The sequence below is a fragment of the Podarcis liolepis genome, assembly GCF_965112155.1.
Source record: "Podarcis liolepis genome assembly, chromosome: 2".
In the NCBI taxonomy this organism is placed as follows: Eukaryota; Metazoa; Chordata; class Lepidosauria; order Squamata; family Lacertidae; genus Podarcis; species Podarcis liolepis.
The window spans coordinates 70106237-70129692 of record NC_139555.1 but is presented as its reverse complement, the minus strand read 5'-3'; the positions used below and the strand labels follow the sequence as shown (position 1 = coordinate 70129692).

Sequence of the window (23456 nt, the reverse complement as noted above, 5' to 3'; positions counted from 1 at the left end):
TGGTAGTCACTAGTGGACTGACCAGGAGTAAGACCTGGGCTCATAGCGGTTAACTCTGATGAAGACAGCATGGTAGCAGTCATTAGCAAAGGGATTGGAAATAAAACTGCCAATATCATAATACCATTATCCAGATCTGCGACACGATTACACTTCAAATACTGTGTATAGTTCTGGTTGCCTCACCTCAAAAGGATTCTGTAGAGCTGGAAAAGGTTCAGAAAAGGGCAAGCAAAATCACCAAGAGTATGTTGGACTAGATAGGCCTAGCCTGATCCAGCAGGGATGTCCTTATGTTTATGTTCTTAGCAGGTCAAAGCTGGGAAGGTTTTCAACACCCTTTTCTGATCAGAAGGCATCAAAGGCATTGAGACTGGGTGTCTTTAGGCAATGCACAGATGGTGGAATGCACTCATAGATGCACTTATGCTTTCATTTGCCTTTTTAAATTGAAAACAAACCTCATTGCTGGGTGTCTTAAATTGAAGATTAATTCAGATGGGAATGAAGCATATGCTTTCAGAAACTTTGGGTTGCTTTTAATGATGAGGGAAACTGCTCTGGAAAGCAATAAATAGCCAGTCATTAACAAAAACAGAAACATTTGCCTCCAAACCACTCTTTGCTGGGGCAGGAGGTTACATGCCCTTACTAAGACTCATTCACATGGTGCCAAACTGGGTTCTAGCATGATCTCTGAACTTTGCCTCTGAGTAATTGGCCATCTCCTTAGCTATGAGATCATTTTCCCATTGAATAAATGTGTAGAAGTGAGCATGTGGATAGTATTTCATGCTTTCTCATGCTTTTTTAATGGGTGTAGAGTGGGCACAGTCACTTAGAATGGAACTGCTCTTCTACTTCCCAGTAGGTATGTGGCTCGAAGGCCACTTTGTGGAGAAACAGGGGTTTTGACTTGTTTGCAGATGTCCAGTTCTTCCTAGTGGACATAAGATAGTCTGTCCTACCTTCTTCATTCTGTAGGAATGCAAGAAGCTGCCTTATGCTGCTTCAGAATATTCCATGTAGCTCAGTATTGTGTGCACCAGGGCTATGGAACCTCCAATTCAGAGGCCAAATAATGACCCTCCAGACCTCTCTAATGAGGCTTTGAGACTCTACCCAGCACATACCCCTTCCACAGGTCACACATCACATCAGCCTTGCTCCACACCCTCCTCACATGCTTTTGCATGTTCCTGAACTGCCGTAGTGCCTTTTGCATGCCTGGATGGAGAGATGTGTTCATGGGAGTGTGTAAAGAAACTTCTGTCTGTAGCCTACTATACAAAGGTAGGGCTCATGCCTGTTGCTCACCCCACTTTTGCCTTTGGCACACCCACCAATGGCATTAGGCACCCATAAGGTTGTCCATGACGGAATGTGGTCCTTGGGCTCAGAAAAGGTCATGACCCCTGGTCGACACAGACTGACATGCATCTCTCCATCAGGGCATGCAGGAGTCTTTCCCAGCCCTCACTGGAAATGCCAGGGGTTGAACTCGAGCCCTTTGGCATGCACAACGTGTGTTCCACCTCTGAGCTGAGTGAGGCCCTTCACTTGTTGCTCTCTGTCTAAATTAGGGGGTTGGATAATACAGGGACACCATGGGATGTCTATATCTCTACCACGTCCTTTTACTCATCTTCTCTGTGCTTAGTTGTGTGTTCAGTTATTATATTGCATTGTGGCGAAGGTGTTTGGGGTCAGGCACAATCTGGGCTTGGGAGAAAGGTGTACTTATACTGTATATTATATGGTGCCTTCCAATCCAATCCAAGGCAGCTTTGAACCATTCAAATCTCATCACAACCAGTGGACGTTCAAAAACTAGAAGCTAGATCTACAGCTGCTATGAATTAAAACGCACTATAAGACTGACAGAATAGAATCTTAACTGTTTATGCAAAAGACATCAAAGAAGGAGCCAGTCTAACTTCCTTAGGAATGAGTTCAACAATGGGGGTTCCATTACTGAAAAGACACAGTCATGTGCCTCTAACAATCATCTCTCTTGCTGATGGAATGTGAGCAGGGCTTGAGAACATTGGCCATAATTCACAGGCAGATTTTAATGCAGGATGATGTTGTGATTGAAGGAGAATTCTGTCCATAGTTAGGAAAAGGGGCAGTCCCAGAGAGCAGACTGATTTTTTTGTAAAGTGCTGGTAATTGGAAATTCATGACTATACAGTGGTGCCTCGCAAGACGAAATTAATCCGTTCTGCGAGTCTCTTCGTCTAGCGGTTTTTTCTTCTTGCGAAGCAACCCTATTAGCGGCTTAGTGGATTAGCGCTATTAGCGGTTTAGCGGCTATTAAAGGCTTAGCAGCTATTAAAGGCTTAGCGGATTAGCAGCTAAAAAGCTATTAGCGGCTTAGCGGCTTAGAAAAAGGGGGGGGAAGCAAAAAAAAATCGGAACACTCGCAAGACGTTTTCGTCTTGCAAAGCAAGCCCATAGGGAAAATCGTCTTGTGAAGCAACTAAAAAACGGAAAACCCTTTCGTCTAGCGGGTTTTCCGTCTTGCGAGGCATTCGTCTTGCGGGGCACCACTGTACTCTTTAAGAGATTCTGAAATTTAACTGATCCCCTGGTCTACTTTAGAGCAGTGAGGAATACTGTATAATAACATGAAAATTGTTGAAGAATTTTATGCACTTTATTGTAGTATCTGCACAGTTTATTTCCTTTAACTAGAAGTAATGATAGCTAGCTAGCTAGATATAGACAGACAGACAGACAGAATAACTAATTTCCATTTTATTGCATGTATCACGATGACTTCCCCCCTCTTTCTTTCTTTGCTAAGGAGCACTTCAATGGACAAAAACTGTAGCCTTTTTTATTCTCAATTTGAGAATATCTATGAGAGCAGCCATGGGAGTAATATGAGCACCACTCCTCCTCTGCCTTTTTTCTTGTGGGATTAGCTTCTCAGTAGCTAAGGCTGCAATCCTATGTAGACTTACCTGGGAGTGAGTAGTACTGAACTCAAGGGGGCTTACTTGAATAGACACATACTAGGTTGCACCTTAAGATTTCTGCCCTGAAGCTCAGTATGTCTGTTGTGATTTGTTAGTCAGAAGCAGCAAATGCATTCCTACATCCTTTCCTGCTGGATAAAAGCTAAATTGTAAAAATTGTTGTTGTTTTTTGGTAGTCTATCCCATTCCATCACAAGGTTTGGATTATGTAGCAGTAATTTTATGAATTGTGAACAGATTAGAACAAATAAAAACTCTCAACCACACATTTCTTAGCCTCCAAAATTGGATAAATAGGATTTTTTTAAATTCTGCTGCTTTGATCTCGTTACTTATTTTTGTATCTTAACTACTTCAGTACCTATCCATTTACAAATTGATTTTTAAATATGGATTTTTTAAGGAGTTAAATGGTGTTTGACATGTGCACATATGAAAAGAAGCAAATGTTGCTTAATTCAGTTTTGATTTGTGTCAAGTGACTTACTAGCTTTTTTTGGCAAAGAACTGGGGGGAGTAGGGCTGTGATACAGAATGCTGCTGTCTCTGACAGTTGCTTGGTGTGCTACTCTTCCCAGGCTCAGGTTGACTCTGTCCACAGACAGCATAGTAGGAGCATCTCAACAGCATAGAACATCTCAAGTTCTGGAAATCATGGCTTGACATCTCCTGCTGCTTTCCCCATATTCTGCTTTGACCCTGGTGTGCAGAACCACAGCATAAAAATATGGCCAGACTAAAGATGCACATCTCTCTATGTTTTGAATATCAGGAATCCTGATTCAGGATTGTCAGTGGCTATATATGCTTCACAAGATGCAAGCAAGAAATGTTAATAGAATAAACAATCTTGGTTATTTTTCTTAGCTTCTGGTTTAGAAACACCCTGACCCAGATGATCTTGGAAGATATTAATATCTTCCCTGGATTTTTCTAGCCTCACGTCAACAACATTTGTGGCTGTCTAGAATACAAGTTTGTGAGAACCTCTGGCAGTGCATAGTTTGCTCTGTAATGTTCATGGAATTTCATATGTTTTCTTCCTTCCTCAGTCTTGGACCCCCCCCCCCCCACATACACATACATGTAAATATTTGTTTGTGTATAATGTGTCAAGTTCTTGCCCACAGACTTAGAATTTTGTGTTGCATTTCTTTCTTTGCACCTTCCAGCCTCACTTACTGTGCCAAAATTAAATTGTGTTGTAATTTGGTTTTAATATCAGAGACATCTCTAATATTTAGAGTGCCTGGGTTTAGACTGGTATTTGAGCTCCTTTTGTGTTAAAAGAACTAGAACTTTGTATATGGAGCTTTACCTGGCCACAGACAAGGGAGACGAAGCCTGCACCGTCTCACACCGTTGCAGGGCAAAGACAATTTTAGATGCAGACAACAACATTTTATAATAAAAGGGCATTTTTATTTAAATGTAACCCGAGAGGAAATCTACCCCCAGGTTACAATTATTATCATTACATGGATTAAAGTACTACCAAAATAGCTAGATGCTTCATTCTCCCAAGCACATCTGCCCTTCTCAAGGAGAAAAAAGGCAGGGAGATGGTTCATTTAAGCGCAGAGCGGAGCGGAGCTGGCTTGTTGTAATTACACTAGGTGCATGAATAATCTAATGCATTCCTGAATTTGATTATTTACAACAGCTTTTGGGGCAGGGGTGGGTGGGGAGAAACAAAGTTAACTTTTAATGGCTATATTAAGTTATATAAAAAGGTACACTAACCAAAGCAGTGTTCTTGTCTATCTAATCCAGTTATCTGAATTGGCCAGCCATAGGTTAATTGTACATTTAAAAAACATAACACAACATCAGCACTGTGTCTAGAATAGCATCCTTTTTAACCCTGTCTGGGATCAAACTCCTCTTTGCTGTGATGACAGCAAAATAAATAATTTGCCCTTCTCAAGTCTAACCCAAGGATAATTTTCTGGCACCGATTTTTGCTTTCTGTCACAGTGATCCAAAAGCACAGGATGCCCGAGCTATTAGAATTTTATTGTAGATACGAAGAATTCAATCTAGGGAAAAGGTTCCTCATTAAAAGCAAACCCAGAACAAGGTGCTTTTAAGGGGCAGGCAGTAATACCAAGCAGTTTTGTTAAGCTGATTCAAGCAGAAGACTGACTCTTACAGTTTCTGACACTTACGTGGCTGACTGCACATATCCAAAAGGGCGAGGTGGTCATCTGGAGCAGGGCTTGTGACCTCTGTAAAGGGAGCAATTGCTTCAGTTTTTAGCCATGCTATGACTTGTTCCAAGAAGCCTAGACGTAAGTTGAAAAGTATGGGCTCGGGAACCTACTTTCCAAATTAATATTAGAAGCAGTAGCTGATTAAAGCAGTTAAAAAGTAAGAAATGGCCCCCTCTTTGGTCCAGCAAGGGCACTCTTTCTTCTCCAGAAATAAAAACAGGCTTGCTTATATAGCAAATGTTTATTCTCTGAAAGTCAAAGCCATTACACAATCTTGTGTTCCACAGCAGTTTTCTAAAGGGGGATGGTACTCTCTGCTACAAGTTACTGTCTCTACTACTGAGCAGGCTGTAGTCATCTGGGATGTGTAAAGAGCATTCAAATATTTTTTGTCAAATGGATTCTGGGACGGTCAGACTAGAATTGTTAGAAGAAAAGGCCTCCACCATTTCTAGGGGAGATGAAGGAAATTAAGAATAAACCACAGTAGTCCATCCAAGGGAGATGAAGAGAATTCCTCTGTGCTTTTCAGTGAGGAGATGCTTTGTAAATATATATTGTCTTCCCTCTCCCTCCCACAATGGATATGGGATTTGACCCCACTCCTTCCCCACTCTCCACCTTGGCTGCATCCTTCCTGTGGATTGCTTCCTATCCATCTGCCGGTGTCTGTTCTCGTTCCTCATAGGACATGATAAGAGGATCTGAAAAGACTGAGCTGATTGATTCACTGTCCAGCTTGAGCTGTAAGAGTCTGGGGCTTTTAGCTTCTGGAAAGTCCTCGCTGACGGCCAACCTGACCTTGCCATTCTGGGCTTCCTTGATGGGCTCTAGGAAAACAACATGCTTGTTTGCGCTGATCTTGCGATTTGGCCCATCTGTGGCTGGCGGGGTGGTACTAAGGATGGATGATTGGGCGCTGCAGTCTGGAGGGGGGCTTGCGGGCTTCTTGAAGCACTTGGAGCAGCGACATGGTGTGAGGTACAAGTACATGAGGACAAGTACCAGAGTTACAACACACCCTAAGAGGGTTGTGAGGCCAGTATTGAAAGACTCGGGTGGTTTGGGGTATTGAAATGTGATGTTGACTTCAAACGTCTGGTTGATCTGTTGGAGCTCGTTGATGGCTATGCACACATAAACACCGGAATGGGAACGGTTACCCTTTCTGATCAATAGGCTTCCATTTCTGAAAGGTTGATGCTCCTGATTACTGTGCTCAGGGTACATGAATAATTCATGTCTAGGAGAGATCCATCTGTAGTTTGTGGCATTGTCATTATGGAGGCTCGTGTTGCAGTCTATTACCAAGGATTCTCCCACTTGGCAGAGGATTTGGGGAATGTCAAATTGGTTCCAGGAGCAATCTCCAATATACTTGTTGTAATTGAAGGTGTTGACTAAGGAACGTGGCACATTGGGGAAAGCTTTGCAGGTGTGCTCCTCTACAAAATCCTCCGCAGAACTGAAACCGCGGTGCTTCCATTCCTGGAGCATCAGATGAAGAGAGCAGTCACATATCACAGGGTTGTTGTGAAGGTACAAGCCATTTTTTATGTACCCAGGCAAAGTTGCTATTACTTGAACAGGAATGCTGCTTAGGTTGTTAGCAGACAGATCCAGGGTTCTCAGGTATGGGTGTTCAAGTCTTTGAATGGACTCAAATGGAAATTTTGTTAGCCTGTTCCAACTCAGGTAGACTTTTTGCAATCTGATTAACTTGACAAAAGCATTTTGATCGACTTGTACAATCTTGTTGTTGTATAGCAAGAGCTCCTCCAACTTCACAAGGCCATCAAAGTAGTACTTCTCCACAGTGCTCAGGTAGTTGGAAGACATGTCCAGGTGTAAAATGTAAGTGGCATTGTGGAACACTTGCCGGGTGATATTGTGGATCTTGTTGTGGCTGATCCTGAGAGTCTGGAGACGTGGTAAGGCAGCCAGCCAGTAGTCATTAAGCTGAGTAATGTTATTGTAGCTGAGGTCCAAGGTAGTGGCTGTGGGAAGCAGGGTGCTGGGGACCTGTTCAAGATCCTTCTTGGCACAACTCATGAGATCAGCAGTACAAATGCAAACTTCAGGACATCTTCTGAGAGTGCAGTTGTTTAAGGTGCTGACTTGAATGCACAGGACAAAGAAAACTAACAGCTTTCCAAGCAGTTTCCAAATAAATAAAGCCAAGGTCAGTACATTCATCATGTAACAGTGGAGCTCACCCTGGTTTGTCACTAGCAGGGAAATAAGTTTTCAAAGTCAAATTCACACTGAATATATTCCTCTTGCAAGACACTGATGTGTGAAAGGGCAACAGTAGAATGAATCGGTAAAATCAGATGGTGCCTAAAGACTCTGAATTATGCTCCTTAAAATATTGGGTTGTCTCACTCAGAATAAACAGGCATTTAAGAAATATGCTGTAATCAAAGGCCAGCATGTAACTGCTGTTCTGCATGCCTCTCTTGGTAGTTGTAGAAACTGGCAGGAGTCTGTCTGCATGTATTGCCTCAAATAATTTCAAAAACAAGGTATGTCTATATAGATCATCTTGAGCTCTGATTCAAAAGCCTTGAGCATGTTTACAGGATTTGCCTCTAAAGTGTCTCTCTCCAAATAACCCAACCTTGCATCTATTTGAGGCTGCTCCTTCAGTAACATTGGTCCAGGGGGAAGCTGGATCCATTTTTTTTTGCTTTGCCAAGTCAAGTGTCCTTAGATCCCAAAGTTTCCATTAGTGAATCCTTATCTTGAGGCTAAGCAACTCCAGTACAGATTCATCATAAAAGGGCCAATGCGAGCCCATTTCTTCACCTTTATAATCTCATATAGAAACGCCAAAGAAAGCAGCTCTTACCCGGATATCTTCCTTTCTGGTTTATATTGAGCAGCATCACTCTTTCCTGCCGGTTGTTTCATCTTTCAGCCGACAGCACTGTATGCAAACACTTTCACCCTCTTCTGTTCCTATTTACAAGCTGCCTGTGAACACTGAAGGGTAAGCTTTGTGGACCAAGAAGAAATCCTATTGGCTTGTGTAAGAGGGAGTGGTGATAAGAAGAGAGGGGAAGGGGAGGACAGTAGTGAAGGGGTTTTTTTTCCTGAATGGCATGTAGTTTCTTTGTTGTGCCATGTGGGGGCAGAAAAATCCTGCACAGCTATCCTTGGACTGGGTATCAGAGTGGCACATGAGAGCTGCAGCAATTTGCGCCAGCAGCACTATTATAAGGGGAGATAAAGAAGCAGGCTTAGTAAAAGGAGGGGGTGGGTCTTGCGAAGCATCCCAAGCTCCTCCGCTGTTCACAGTTTCTCAGTGCATCTATGTAAGTCTTTGCAATTTTGTAATCTTTGGATCTTGCTTGAATTATTATTATTATTTTTAGGGGTAGGCATGGAAGAATAGATCACACCGTAGCACCAAAGGACCACAACCAAGATTGTGACCCTATTGTTCTGGATAGTAGACATGTGATCGTAGTTTCTTTGTGACCTTCATGACAGCTTCTGTGATTAGGCCTCTTAACTAAAAATATAGTTTAAAAAAAACCTTATGTCAGCATCACAGACTTTCAGTGTATGCACACCTGAAAGCTTGTTTTTTAATACCCAAAGCACAGCATAATGTATAAATACACATTCATACTAGAATGTAGATTTTGGCTGAAACTTAGGAGAACCTTCTGAATGGTAATAGCCATTCAGCAATGGAACAGACTAACAAAGGTGGAGGTAACTAAGCAGAGACTGGATAGTTATCTGCCAGAGATGCAGATATTGTATTGACCAGTGGGGTGCCCTTCCAACCAGCAACAGCTGCTGGGGCTGTGAAAGCAGCTTCCTAGCAGCAGCATTGCTGCTGCTTCTCAGAACAGGGCAGGGCAGTGGCAAGCTTGGGACTCTCTGTCCCAGTCAGCAGCAGTGCTGCCTCCGTTAGGAGGTTGTGTCCACCCTGCCAGCCACTTCTGCTTCCAACTCCTTGATTCTGTGAAAGCAAATTGAGCTTGAGGCTTCTGTTTTCATTGTGACTGGTGTGTTTGAGTCTTTCAGCCTTTTGAAGTTAACAAGTGACTCCCCTGGCACAGTTCTGAAATTTTCCTCACTGTGGTCCTTCCCAGGATATGGTGTCCTCAGGGAAGGCTTATGGCTGGAGGCAGTGACATCCTTTCTGTTGCTATGCCAGATTATCACCTCGCTCTGTTTCTCCAACCTTCATCCTTTGTTGTTACCTTGGCTTCGTACAAGCAGTGTACAACCTCATTATCCTACAGTATGCTTCTGTAGTGGTATACAACCACACTTTCTGTCACTGCCAAATCCCTGATAGCAGTAGAGTGTTCGGCTTTGAATTCGATCAGTGCTATCTTTACACTTTGGGGTGAAGTCATGCATTATAATTTGCTTGGCTGTACTAGATCAAACAGACCTGTTTCATGCCATCAAACAGACCTGTTCCATGCCATCACAGGTCCTTTTGGTTATCCAGCTTTTCAGTTTATCTCATTTTTCAGTTTTTCTGCATAAGGAAGCTGATCATAGAATCATAGAGTTGGAAGGGACCCCTGAGGAAGGATGATCTAGTCCACCCCCTGCAGTGCAGGACTATGCAACTGTACTGTAGGGGAATCAAACCTACAACCCTGGTGTTATCAACACTATGCTCTAACCAACACTATGCTCTAACCAACTTAGCTATACAGCAAATCATTGTCCTTGAGCAGATGTACAGAACCTTTGGCCCTCCAGATGTTGCTGAACTACAACTCGCATCATCCCTGGCCATGCTTGCTGAGGATGATGGGAATTGTAGTTCAGCAATATCTGGAGAGCCAAAGATTCCTCACACCTAGGGTTACCATATTTCAAAAAGCAAAAATCCGGACACAAAAGTTGAGCAACATTCAAAATGCCAGCATTAAAAAAAAGTTGACTCTCCATTCAGATTTTGCCCCTTCTCTTCATTTTCATTTTCTGTGTGTGCTGATGCAATTATTATTGGCTGTTTATTGTGTGGATGATCTTGCTAAGGTGTTAGCAAGTGTTGTTCCTGTGGAGGAAGCAAATGTGTGTGTGAGAGAGAGAGGGAGGGAAGAAGAGGGAGAATGAGAGAATTCTCAAGGGCAGATGCATAGATATCAGAAGCCAGATCAAACTCCTTACTTTTTTGGGGGGGGAAATAATATTTATTACTTTTCCAACAATTTAAACACTACAAAAAAATGAACAATACAATACAATATAAAAACACTACATAACACTAACACATTAAACTAACAAAACAAAACAAAAATAGTTTAAAATACATCAAACAATTTCAATATCTTATCTTTCATTCACTTATTTCAATGACCTCCTCACACCTCCCTTTTTGTATTCCACTTCTGTTAATTGTTTCAGCAATTCCTTTCCATCTTCCTCTGTTTTCTATCCTATAATCATCTTAACACATTCTAACCTTATTTTTCCTTTAATACTCTATTAATCTATTTATACTTAATTCCTTATAACATTTCTACTAAAGCCATATAACTTCATTCCAACATTTTTCTAACATTCATTAATTTTACAGTATTTCTATAGATAGTCTTTAAACTTTTTCCAATCTTCTTCCACCGACTCTTCTCCCTGGTCTCGGATTCTGCCAGTCATTTCCGCCAGTTCCATATAGTCCATCAACCTTCTTCGTATTTATACAGAAACTTTACTTTATCTTCTACTGATCTTATTTTTATTTTCCTTCCTTTGAAACTGAAAGACAGACTTTGGGGAAACTCCCACCCAAAGATGACCTTATTCCCTCTCAGCAGGGCAACAACATCTCCACAGTTTGGCCCAAGATCCAAAAGATATTTCGGGACATCTTTAAAAATTTCCACTCTTGACTGTTGTACTTCTAGGTTCTTCTGGTAGTGCCAACCCAAAATTCTATCTCTCTCTTCTTTAGTTCGAAGGGTGATCAAGCAGTCTCTTATTCTATTCTTCTCTTCTTTCCCTCCTCTTCCAAGTCTGAAGGCCCTCACAATTCTAAACTCTTCTTGACCCAAGTCCAAGTCCCAAAAGTCAGCAAATCAGATCAAACTCTTTACAACCATTGTCTTTTTTTAGTCTGTGCTGTATGTCAGTATCTACATAATTGGTGAGGCACAGGTTATTGATTTTCCTCCCTTCATCGCTATTTACATATTTGACATTTGTTGAGGCTTTTATACTTTTGGTATTGATTTACTTGACTATCTTGGATTTTCATCACTCCATGGTTACCTGTGGCTGAACCAATAGTGTGACCTCAACTTGCATCCTTTGAACTGGAGGCTGCATTGGTGCCATCAGTCATCAGGTGAGACTGTTGGACTGTTGGAGAGAGGTCCAACTGCAATAAGTGATCTCTGATCAAAGCAGAGGCAGAGGTGACTGTGATTTGTCCAGTAATTCCAACTCTGTAGAAACACAGTTTGCTCTCCTCAATGGACAGAGGGCAAGAGAGAGACTGCATGCCATTGACTTACCCTTTGCCCCTGAACACATGCTCAAAGTTGACCAGGCATGTCTGTAGAGTAATTGCTGGGGCAGAGAGAGCAGCAGCTGGAGGGCAATTTCCTGGGAGATCCAGGCTGCTTTATTTGAGGAAAGTGAAAATCAAAGCAGAATAATTGGTTTCCATTAGTACAGCAAATGACTAATTTGGCTGCAGCAGCTGCAGGACGTAGTGGGTGCTTAACCCTCTATTTTACAAGTTGCAAGGGAGATGTTTTGGGGAAAATATTTGCCAGATGCTTCCCTATGTAAAGCTGCTTGCATGTTTTTGTGCAGCTGCTTTTAAATGTGCAATCAGAGTGACCCCCTTATTGCTGAGTGGCTCTGTCTCCCCTCCTCCTAGCTTATTCCTCTGTCTCTTCCAGAGGTGAAATACTCCTGAATCAGAGTGGCCATGTGTTCTGTTTACAGAGGGCAGCCTCTATTTGAAGTCATCCTCCATTTAAAGGGCTCTCAATTCAAAGTCCAATTTAAAGATAAAGAACCATGACAGAGGAGAGCAGGAGAGGCCTTGATGTTGCCCACCAGCAGTTAGCGCCTGGACAGCAGACTGAGCAGGCACACAAGTCACCTTCTCCTCTCCATTATGGTGAGATTAGGTGTATTATACTGGCATCCCCCAACTTACGGGTGTTCTACTTGTGTGTGACTGTGTATATGTGCAGCACAAGAAAGTAATTAATTCATTCAATTCATACCCAGAAGTGGCGAGAGCTGGAGAGTCCTCTCAGCTCCCGAGGAAGCCCCAAAGAGACCAGAGGCACAGCAGGTCTCAGCTTCCCCACTTAACAGCTGGTGTGTGGGGTAGTGCAGCAGCAGCAGCAGCTTTCCCATGCATCCTCTAGCCTCTTGCCAGCCCCAGAGCTTCACTTCTTTGGAATACGTGCAGTCTTTTTGGTATGAATTAAAGAGAAAGCATTTAAAGGATTTTTAGAGGGTGCTTCCCTCTTTACACAATTTCACTTACGGGTGCAGGGGCCTAGGATATAACCCCTGCATAAGTAGGAAGCTCTGTATGTCTGTTTAAATTTTAGTAACTATTTCTGATGTTAATAATAATAATATATATGTATGTATATGTTGCAGCTATACATATAAATTAGTACATGTGATTTTTATGCAAGTCTTTTTCTTTGAAACATTAATCTTTTGAAACCTGCCTCTTACTTGTAATGCAAGATTGGCTTTCTTTTGGTGAAGCTGGGACCATGTTTTTTTTTAAAAAAATACTTATAAATTCATTTTCAAATACAGGGATGCCTTTATACGTATTCATTTTCTCAGTAACAATAGTACAATTAAGATGTATCCTACATTTAAACTGATGGAAAAGTAACATACCTTCCTCCCCCCAACAGAAAACTAACAAAAATTTATGTGTGTGAGCCAAAAAATGAAAGATGTAGCATCTAATTCATGTGAAGTAAGAACCCTGAGGAAACAGTGCATTCATTAACAACCACTACATATGCTAAAGGGATCATGATTTAAACATCTAAATAGTTCTAAATGCATGTGGTTGGGAACCAACACACTCTGCTTTTAAGTGATATGCATCAATTTTAAGTGATCTGCATAAAGCTGGTGTGGCAAGTGCATGGTAAATTGACTGCATCCAAGCAAGTGCCCTAAACTTATTCCGAATTGCCAAATGAGTTGAATGCTTCTAATGCAAAGATTTTGGGTTAATCAAAGACCTTTGAGTGCACTACTCTAGCTTGTATATGGGGTTGCTATTTAATGGCCAGTGTTTTTCCACTCTCAGCAAGAATCAGTAGTGACTGCTGCATTTTTATAAGATAAATTCAGAGTGTGTGAGATAATTGCCTTTTCAGTGTTAAAAAAGGAGATATTTTCTTGGTAACGTTCCATGGTGACATTACTATAGGCTGTTAGACATTCCTTGAGCTGTGCTCCTGACAAACTACTGAACGACAGTGTTTCTCAGGGCTCCGATTTCGATTTAGGCCTGATGTAGTCTGCATTTGAAATCCGTAAGAACTATGTTTTTGAATTATGCTTTTGAATTATGGTGCTGGAGGAGACTCTTGAGAGTCCCATGGACTGCAAGAAGATCAAACCTCTCCATTCTGAAGGAAATCAGCCCTGAGCGCTCACTGGAAGGACAGATCATGAAACTGAGGCTCCAATACTTTGGCCACCTCATGAGAAGAGAAGACTCCCTGGGAAAGACCCTGATGTTGGGAAAGATGGAGGGCACAAGGAGAAGGGGACGACAGAGAATGAGATGGTTGGATGGTGTTCTTGAAGCTACTAGCATGAGTTTGATCAAACTGCGGGAGGCAGTGGAGGACAGAAGTGCCTGGCGTGCTCTGGTCCATGGGGTCACGAAGAGTCGGACACGACTAAACGACTAAACAACAACAACAAGAACTATGTTACTTTTGTTTTGCAACCCAAAATGTAATGACCTTGAGCTGTCTTGCTCATCTTTGCCGTTGGAACAATAGGACTGTACTGACACATCTCTTAAAGGTGACAAGTTTTCTTGAAGGTCAAGATCTGAAAAGGGAAAGGAAGTGAACTTTGCAGCCAAGAGAGATGGTGTCTTAGGAGTTAATGGTGCAGGCTTCTTAGTCATTTCTGCAATCCCATCCAATAGAAATTAGGCTGGCACTCAGGCACTTCTACAAGACTCCCTTTTCCCTCTTAACTTCAGAGTTGTGCCTAATCCCACTGATCATATGACTCAAGCAGTATATTAAGGCAGTGTACTCTTATTCCAGAAGTGAGGAATCTTTTTCAGCCTGAGGGCCACATTCCTTTCTGGAAAACCTTCTGAATGCCACATGCCAGTGATGGGTAGGGACGCAGCAAAAATGGACAGAGCAATGAATGCGTTTCTGCCCTTTTTACAGTAGGCTACTTTCTACGGACACACACAACCCTCTCTGTCCTCCATCCAGACAAGTTAAGAGGCATTATCAGAGTACAAGGACACATTCCAGCCAGGCAAAAACACTCTGAGTGAGGGGTAGCCTGGGGAGAATTATTGGGGACAGAGAGAGCAGCCTAGACTAGGGCTGTGCTTGACCCTTAGACCTGAGATTCCCTGCCTCTGTGCTATGCCATTGTTCTTCAACTCATGAGCCACAACTGGGTCTGACAGAAGGTGCATCACGCCAATGGTAACTAAGAGACAGGCTGCAAATGGATTTTAAAAGGGGGTTCCCCATTCTTCAGGTTGAAATGAAAGGCCTCTCCTGGATCTGAAAAAGGAAAGGCTACTCTGGACAGACGGCACTTTCATGAAAATGTTGAATGAAAGAGAGTGATACAGTAACTTAGGGTTGCCATACACCTGGATTTTCCCAGACATTACTGGGATTTCAAAGAAGGAATTGATGTCTGAAAGGAGGCACTTTGTCCTGGATCTTAGGCAAGTCAATCGAAAAAAAAATACAACTCATCAACTTTCGGGGTGTCCTGGTTTTTACTTTTTGAAATATGGCAATCCTAACGCAATTTCCATAGACAGGGTTAGCTCAAATTACCTAATGTTTAATTTAAAAACAACAACAACAACACAGCCTTTCTGTAATTTTAATAGTCTTCTGGTGATATAGTGTTTTTCTTCCTGAAAACCTTGTAAATATATGTAAAATTAATCTCTGGCCCCACTTGCAATCTTTTTCCTCTAAGCAAATATTAAGTGTTCTGTTTTTCCTTTGTCCATGTCTTTCTTGAATTGTGATTCCAGAGTGTGTGCATATGCCCTGAAGTGAGCTGTAAATGAATTGATTTCTCCTCTCTGATCTTGAAGTGGTGCATTTTCCAGGGAAGGGAAGTGAAAGTGTTGTTGAGACCCAGTGTCAAACATACTTCTCCACAAAATGGATGATACAAAGCAGCAAAACTTTTACATGAACTGAGCTGTTCATCATCCTTTATCTATATATCCAACAGTATGTGAAGTCAGACCTGGTTAGGCCCATGAACTTTACATTCTCCATATAGTTGATGAAGTAGGCTTGAATGTTGAGGTCATTGAGCTAAAATCGTCATCTGAGATGATGCAGATTTAAGCATTTAATTTATTAAAGAAATTGAACAAAAATATCCAGTTCTCTCTGAGAGCAAGTGGGGATTCACGTGATTGAATTTTCCTTTGTTCATGAAAAAAAAATCCCTTCACCTAGAAAACTAGCATGTCAGGAAGAAGGCCTCTGGTCTGGTTTTCTCTCTGGCATGCTCATTTTCTATGTGTAGGGGAGCATCCCGGCATGTGAGCCTCCCAATGCACTGTGAACTGGTACAAGTGAGACACATGTTTACCACTTCAGTGAGAGCTAGGTCACTGCTATGTGGCAGGCTGAGCAGGAAGAGTAATTCAATTAATATCAAATTAGTTTTAGCCATCAGGAAGTGATCTGTGGGTTGTAATTCCATTAGGCCTAACATGCTTAAATTGGACTTTCCTCTCACAATTTTTTTCAAGCTATGCAAAGCTTTTCAGTCTCAGCAGCTGGAGAAGACAACACAAAACCCATTAGCAAAATACAACATGACCATTAAAGCATCAGACGTTTTCTGGAACGATATAAGATTCCTCAGTAGAAATAGTCAAAATTCAACACAAAACATTGGGTTAGCTCAACCATCCATTTCTTTGAGGTCTTTGGAATTGCCTGTGTTTGGATTTGCACTTTGGTATTGTATCATACATGTATGTGGCGGTAGACATGCCACATACAGTCTTTTACAGGGCCACTTTGTTTTTGCTGATTTCCCTATAACAAACACAAGTCCTGAACCCTCTCCTAGAGAAGGTCACCTGAAGCCCCTTTCTCCACGGCATGTGCAGCCTCCTTTCCAGGTGAGCAGTCTCCCCATCTCACTGCAGAGTCCTCAGTTATGGCACCACAGGTTGAATGAAGCAGGAGGCCTGTCTCTTGAAACAGTTCAGTTCAATGTGCTCTGGCTGCTCTCCCTGGTATTGGTAAGAGACTTGCGCAGGTCTTCAAATGAGTGGTGTTTTGGCAGCACCCTGACTGTGTGTTAATTCCTTTCTCAGCAAGGGAATGGCCTTCCTCACTTTATGAGTAGGAAAGCTAATAGTACTCAAAAGCAATTCGGTCCCTTCTTCTCTGCACCCAAGTGCTGCATTGCTGAGCAGTCTGGATCATTCTGCCCTTGACAAACCACTCACAAAGGCCCTTTCTGAATGTTGACTTAGTCTTCCTTTGGAGGAAAGGGGTGCCAGACAGCAGTAGTCCCCACTGGCAGCTTTGCACAGCCATAAAGTTAAGTGTACAGTAGAAACAAATGCATGTTCCTTGGAAATGCACTGGCTGCATTCCAGGAAGCAGGCTCACTGCTTCTTACAAGGATGGAAAGTGCTGCTTTGTATCTGTAACCAATCCCTGTATTCTGATGTGGTCCAACAGTTACCCACAGAGCAGGCTAGGCAACCAGCAGCCCCAGGTCCGCATAGGACAAGGAGGGAGGAAAATGGGGGAAGAGGGAGCTGTGGATAAAGAGAGAGCGAGGCAAGGGAGTAGCAGTGAGAGAGACAAGAGTGTGAACCACTCCAAAAGTACATCAGCACAGTGTCCTGTAAACCCCAATTTCAAATCAGTGGTCTTCAGGAAATGATGTGACTTTAATTCCCCTGTATGGTATGTTGAGGATAGGAAGGGCCCCATGTGTTTCTCTGTACAGTGCTAGTACAGTTCATGCTTTCAAATTATCACAATAGCTCCAAGAGTTTATACTGGATTACCAGGAAACGCTGTCCATTCTGCTTCTGGCTGCCATGTGCTTAGCATTGAACCGTATACATTCACTAAAAATGGAGGGCAGGAGAAAGGCAGGGCCGGTACTGTTGCTGCATATCTGAAATCTAGGCATTGAGTGGGACACCAGAAAAGGGTATTGTACAATTGTATGCAAATAGACAATTGAGATGACAAGGACCCCTGCATGGTCGAGGTGTCCTCACATAAAGTGCCTTTCCATGTACATGCATAGGTGTGCCTTTGCAGAATCCCACTCAATGTGCAAGTGTCAGAGGTATAGCAACATCGGGGCAGGGCTAGGAGAACACAGCACCGTCTCCCTTTATGTGTATGAGGAGGGCAATTGTGCCTTCTGATTTTAATCTTTTGAGATTCCACTTTATGTTCTCACATTTCACTCTTATGAGGTTGGTAGCTGTTGTAATAGTTCTGTGTAGGGCTGCATAATACTTCCCATAAATTTCATCTCTTCAGTTCTTTGTACTATTGGCCTGCTTGTCTTATTGTGACTGCTTCATTTGCTGATTGTGGGAGCATTGTAGCCTTATAGTAATGAGACATATCTTCTAATGCTTTGTGATGAACAAAGGTTGGCTTTCAGTTATGGAACATGAAAAATTGAACTTTTTAACAAGTAATTTTTATTAAATTCTTACTGTAATAATACAAATCTATAATAACAAGAAGACCAACAAAGAACAAAAAAAACTAATAACAAGAAATTAATGTTTGTGTGTGTGTTTATGTAAAAAACTGGCAGAAATATAACTCCTGTTGCAAATGATATGTTCCATCATGAACATATCATTTCGTGTACCATCATGAAATTTGAGGGTTTAAGTATTCTGTAAGACTTCTTAATCCAACTATTGTGTTCACCTGTTAAGACAGTTCTTACCATATTTAATCTTCTTTGAATGGAAAGAGTAGGAGGAAGTAATTAAAAATTCTGAATGGTCATTTTGATAAAAGATTATATTATTAAGCTGCAATTCTACATGTATTTGGTAAGTGGTAAGTCAAAATGGCTGCAGGAAAGTAGCAGAAACCCCAACTAATTAGTGAGAAATAATACATCACAGCTGATCCAGTGTAAATAAGGTGTCATAGTCATTATTTTAAATTCATAATTAGTAGTCAGTGCAGATAAGAGCTCTCTTGAATCATTACAGCAACTGGACTCTCAACATGATCAGGTGTTTATGGCAACAAGATGATAACAAATGTGGTGAGGGGGGTTATTCTTTCATTTGTTTTTTTTAATTGTGTTTTTATGCTGCAAAGCATCCTGTGATCCTATGATGAATTAAATATATAAATAAAAATCCTTTTTCAGACTGAGGGTTGGTTTTTTTAATGGTGGATTTCATTAAGTATAACTTTAATGCCTGAGAATTCATTTTTAATTACCGGTATTTTGCTCCTTCAGGGCAGCCGCTTTCTCTCCTCTCACCTGTGCTTGTTTACAAACAGACAACCTGGCGTCAGCATGAAAATAAATATACATAATTTGGTATTTACTGGTTGTCCTACTCATCTCCCTCATAACAGAGATAGTGAGAAGAATTCAACATAGTGATAAGGAGATCATTCCATCAGTGCAAGCATTTCTGCTTTTCTGGTAGAACAATCTCCCCTCTCCCCTCCCCCCGTTATGGGCGTTCTTCTGACCCCCCTCAGCCATTTTGGGGGTGCATGCTGGGAAGAGAACCAGCCTTTGCTCAGGCTTCCACTAGTAGGACGTGTTTGTTGAACCTGACCCAACAAATGGCTGAAAGAGGTGCTTAAAATGTATGGAGGTTCTGCTTCCTAGTCAAGACAATTCATTGTGACATTTCCTCCCCCCGCCTGCACCCATTCCTGTTCTTCCAGGCTGCAGCATATAGCAAATGCAGTATGTCAGTCAATCTAGTTGCTAAACAGCTGCCTCTTGCTCTTGAGTTGAATATCAATCAAATGAAGAATGCCATTTCTGCTGTTCAAGACCTATTTAATTTGCCAGGATGCTGTTGCTTTTTGGAGACATTTGCCCTCTGATTGTGTGCAACTTGTACACCAAGGTGGCTGGAAAATTTGGTGCTCGTTAAGCTGTGCTGCGTGTCTATACAAAAGGCATTGGCTTCTGAGGGACCAGCCTCTGGAATTAAGCAGTCCCCATTTTATGAAGCCTCATCAACCTAGAAAATAACGCATACGATGTTAAGTCAGGTGGACCTGTCAAGATGTCCTACACTTTGAGACCACCAACTCTGGCCAAGAGGGAGTTCCAGATGTCTTTATAAAGCAGCCTGACCCTTAGGAGGCACCATATGGGCCCATTCTCTGACTTCCTGCCTTTTCCTCTCCCATTGCCATTGGGTCTGCACCATCCATTGCTGTGCTAGGCCACCAGTGAGCAACGGGAGCAGCTTGTGATGGCCTCAGGGCAGGAGGTCTGACAACAATATTAATGAAGCAATATTGCTCTAAAGACCAGAGAGTGTGTCCTTTACTCCTAGAGGTGCCAGTTCTCATGAACACAAACGTTGCCATGTCACACAGGGATTGCTGAGAGCAGCGAGGTGTGCTGCCACTCCAAGACAAGGCCTTCATAAAGCATGTCTGTCTGTCTTTCCAGGGCTGAGCGAGCAACAGCTGTGCTGCTGGCAGATCCCTGTTTCCAGCTCCGTTCTATTCAGTACTTGTTGGGGAACACGGAGCCTCTAGTCTTGGGGATGGCATCAGCTTCTGCTGACAAGAAACATTTCTCCCTGCAGAGCTGTAAGTATCTCCCCTGATTTTCTGTGCTTAACATATGCCATGAGTTGCTTGTTCCTGCATGGCTCCTTGTTGCCTGCCACTTTGCCATTTGGGTAACTCCTAGGTGCCTTTTGTAGAAAGGGTGATCACTGAGATCTCTGCTACAGAGCCTGTAAACAGCTGTCTTGTCCTTGCTACCTTGCTGTGTGTCTCCTCCCTCCTTGCCTGTCCCTGCTCTTCACAGATGCTTTGTGTATTTGAGGCCACCAAATATATTTGCCCTGTGGCAACAACATGGGAATGACTCCGTTTTCCTCTTGCTGTGCCTCTGCTCTCCAACAGCAACAGCAACAACTGTTCCATCCTGTTTCCACAGGCATATGGTTTCCTACTCTGAGAATAGGATGCTGAACTAGATTAGCCCACTGGCCTGATCCATTAGGGTCCTTCTTACGTTTCTTAAGAAGGATCAGCTAAGAATTCAGGCAAAAGAATAGGTTTTAAAAGGGAAAAAAAGGTGTATATACATATATGTAAGCTCATTAGCCTCTCTTCTAAGAAATATTCAAGGCTGCTTTTCCATAAAGCCACATGGAAAAATAAAGCCACACTTTAAAATGCATCTGCTGTAAAATAACAACACAATAAAACAAGATAAGTCACAAATTGGGTGGTGAGCTGACTGTAGCTCTGTGCATAGAGCAGGTGCAGGGGGGTTAGCGGAGCAATGTGGACTTGTGGGATGCCCAGTGGTAGGGCACAGGATTTGCATGCAGGGAGGTCCCGGGTTCAGCCTTCTTACATTTCCAGGTAAAAGGATCAGGTAAAAAGGGATGTGAAATAGTTTTGCCCAAGACCCCCTAGAGCTGTTGCCAGTTAGAATAGTAAACTATACGAGGCTGGATTGACTCAAGGGCCTGCCTCAATAGAAGGCAGATTCCTGCATCAGCAATGCCAGCAACAGAGGCAGCTTATTCTTCAGCTGCTCAGGCCTACTGTCCTGTGGCACTGCAGAGCAGCACATGGCACTGCTTAGGGTTCCCCGGAGGGACCAGTCGTGGCTGTGTAGAGTACCCACACTGTGCATCCGCCCCACTGTGTGTGTGTGTGTTTTCAGAGAAGAAGTAGTTTGCATCTTTTCTTATTTTATTTTCACTTAACATTGCCCCACAGCCCATTTTAAGGATCCAATCCTATTCGCTGAGTAGGATAGCAGCAAAAAAAAATTCTATAGCGAAAAAATACGTACTGTTATGTATGCATTTGCATACCAAACTGCCACATGCCATCTCTTAAAAGAAATGTGTGTCCAGCTGGAGAGAGAGAGAGAACCAAGCTCCTGTCCTTGGCTCTGCCCATGCCCTTGAAGTTTGCTGAGATAGAGGAAAGCAATTGGAGCGCTGAGATGGAGGAAACCGTGATTCCCTAAGGAATAGTGCAGGCTTTATTTACACAACCTCTAGAAACTGTTAGTTCCATGGAGATCTTGAGCTGATGACGAAATAAGGCATTATGTGATTGGGGTAGTGGTGCAGAGCTGCTGAAGTGATTGAGAACTGTGGAAGATTACTGCAGCAGGCAGCAAAGCTTTCTCTTTCTTTTAACCTCCGCTGAATTGTGGCCATTATGATTTATCTCACTCTCTCTATGAAAGGCTGGCTGAAGGCCTCCTTGCTCAGGCTTGCGCGGGGGGGGGGGGAGGCATTTCCAGTTTTTGTTCTCCAGCTGCGAATGCATGCAAACCAGGGCCAGCCCTACCATTAGGCAGAGTGAGACAGATACTGTAGGATAGGAAACAACAGCAAAGTGCTAAAGGGCAGAGCCGTTGTGTACAGGGCCTGCTCAAGATAATTTGCTGCCTGAGGCAAATGACTAGATGATGGCCTCTCCCCTCCCTCACCATTCCATGCACAGAAGTTGACTGGACTTGTGATGGGATAGCATATTTCAGCACCTGAAGGCAGCAAGCTAACTTAGGAAGGTGCAAGACAGGCCACATGGCACACACAGCTCTGTCCTCCCAAGGTGGGGAGCTGCCAAAAGGACACTGGAGGACTGGCCAGGGGATGTTGCTTATCCAGCATCTGCTGCCTAAGGCGGCTGTTGCGCTCTGCCTAATAATAGGACTGGCCCTGTGTGATTGCCGTGCAATCTGCCTTACGCCCACTGTGCTAGGCTGCTGTCCTTGGGTGCAGTGGAGGACCCCATGGTTACTGTTGAACTAAGATTCAGTTGCCAGTCTGGTTGGATTTTATACATGGCATGGGAAGGAGGGTGCCATCTTGTCCTTCAGACCTCAGGCAACAAAACGTCTTGGTCCAGCCTTGATAAAAAGCAATACACTTCCAGGTTTTTACAGAACTAAGGCATCTTAGAGAGGTCATTTAGCCAATATGATAAACCGCATCTTTGCTCAAGTATGATCTCTGGTTTCTTCCCTTGTGAATCTCCGCTGAGCCCAGAAAAGCTAAATCTAAGAGAAATGGAAGGGGGTAATGACAATTACTCTACCATGTCCAAATATGCTCACTGTTGAGTGCTTGGGAAAAATTTGAAGCAGTACTATGGAAGGTTCATGATGATCCTCTGCTGTCAAAAAAAAGGAAAGTAATATTAGAAAGTGCTCTGGGTTTACTGTTAACTGGGAATCCTAAAGCTCAGGGGATGCCTCACATGGAACAAGGCTGTGCCTTGGGGTGGTTGCTGCTGTATTCGAGTCTACAGGGAATATAACCACTGTCCTTTCCTTCCCGCTAATGTCATTATTAAGTGGGACTTCCCTGCCTGCCAACTGCAGGTTCCCTTTTCCTGCTGATAGTGTGAAAACGTGTGCTAGAGGGAAGGCAGTAGCCTGCAGAGGACACCACAGGCAGATTCTCTTTTGTTTTCCGCAATGCACTGTGCATTATATCTTAAAGAGGCACTGTTAATTGTTTCCCAGAATGGAGCATGCTGAGTCCCCTGCCCCTCCCCCGTCAGTCTAGCATTACCTACTGTTGCACCCTCTTGCCTCGCTCTGAATTCCCTTACCCTACAGCAAAGTGCTTGTGTTCCCATCCTATTTCTGGGCTGTGGAGGGACTGTTCCCGCCCCACCCATCAGAGAGTGTCTGTCTAAAAGCCTGATTCCAAAAATGCATGTACTTGTGTATCTGCCAGCAGCACCACCTATGCTGATACTGAGCTGGCCCAGCGGCTGATATTCTCTGCCATAGGCAGTCTTTGCAAATATTAGAT

The 23456-nt window shown here is 42.9% G+C and overlaps 2 protein-coding genes across 6 annotated transcripts in view; one reads left to right on the top strand and one right to left on the bottom strand.

Moving 5' to 3' along the window:
- The window catches only part of RNF123 (ring finger protein 123), a 90708-nt gene that overhangs the window by 60878 nt on the left and 6374 nt on the right, over nucleotides 1-23456 (top strand). For all 5 annotated transcript variants that reach the window (XM_083488643.1, XM_083488645.1, XM_083488644.1 and 2 more), the window contains exon 36: nucleotides 20099-20241. In XM_083488643.1, coding sequence (XP_083344769.1) covers nucleotides 20099-20241 — 143 coding nt within the window. The remainder of the gene's footprint in view (nucleotides 1-20098; nucleotides 20242-23456) is intronic.
- Nucleotides 4982-8627, bottom strand: AMIGO3 (adhesion molecule with Ig like domain 3). Its single transcript, XM_083488724.1, has one exon. It carries the CDS (start codon nucleotides 7394-7396, stop codon nucleotides 5849-5851), a length of 1548 nt encoding a protein of 515 aa, XP_083344850.1. The 5' UTR covers nucleotides 7397-8627; the 3' UTR covers nucleotides 4982-5848.

Excerpts from the sequence above, each read along its gene's own strand:
- AMIGO3 (XM_083488724.1), bottom strand. The coding sequence starts at position 7,396 with ATGATGAATGTACTGACCTTGGCTTTATTTATTTGGAAACTGCTTGGA.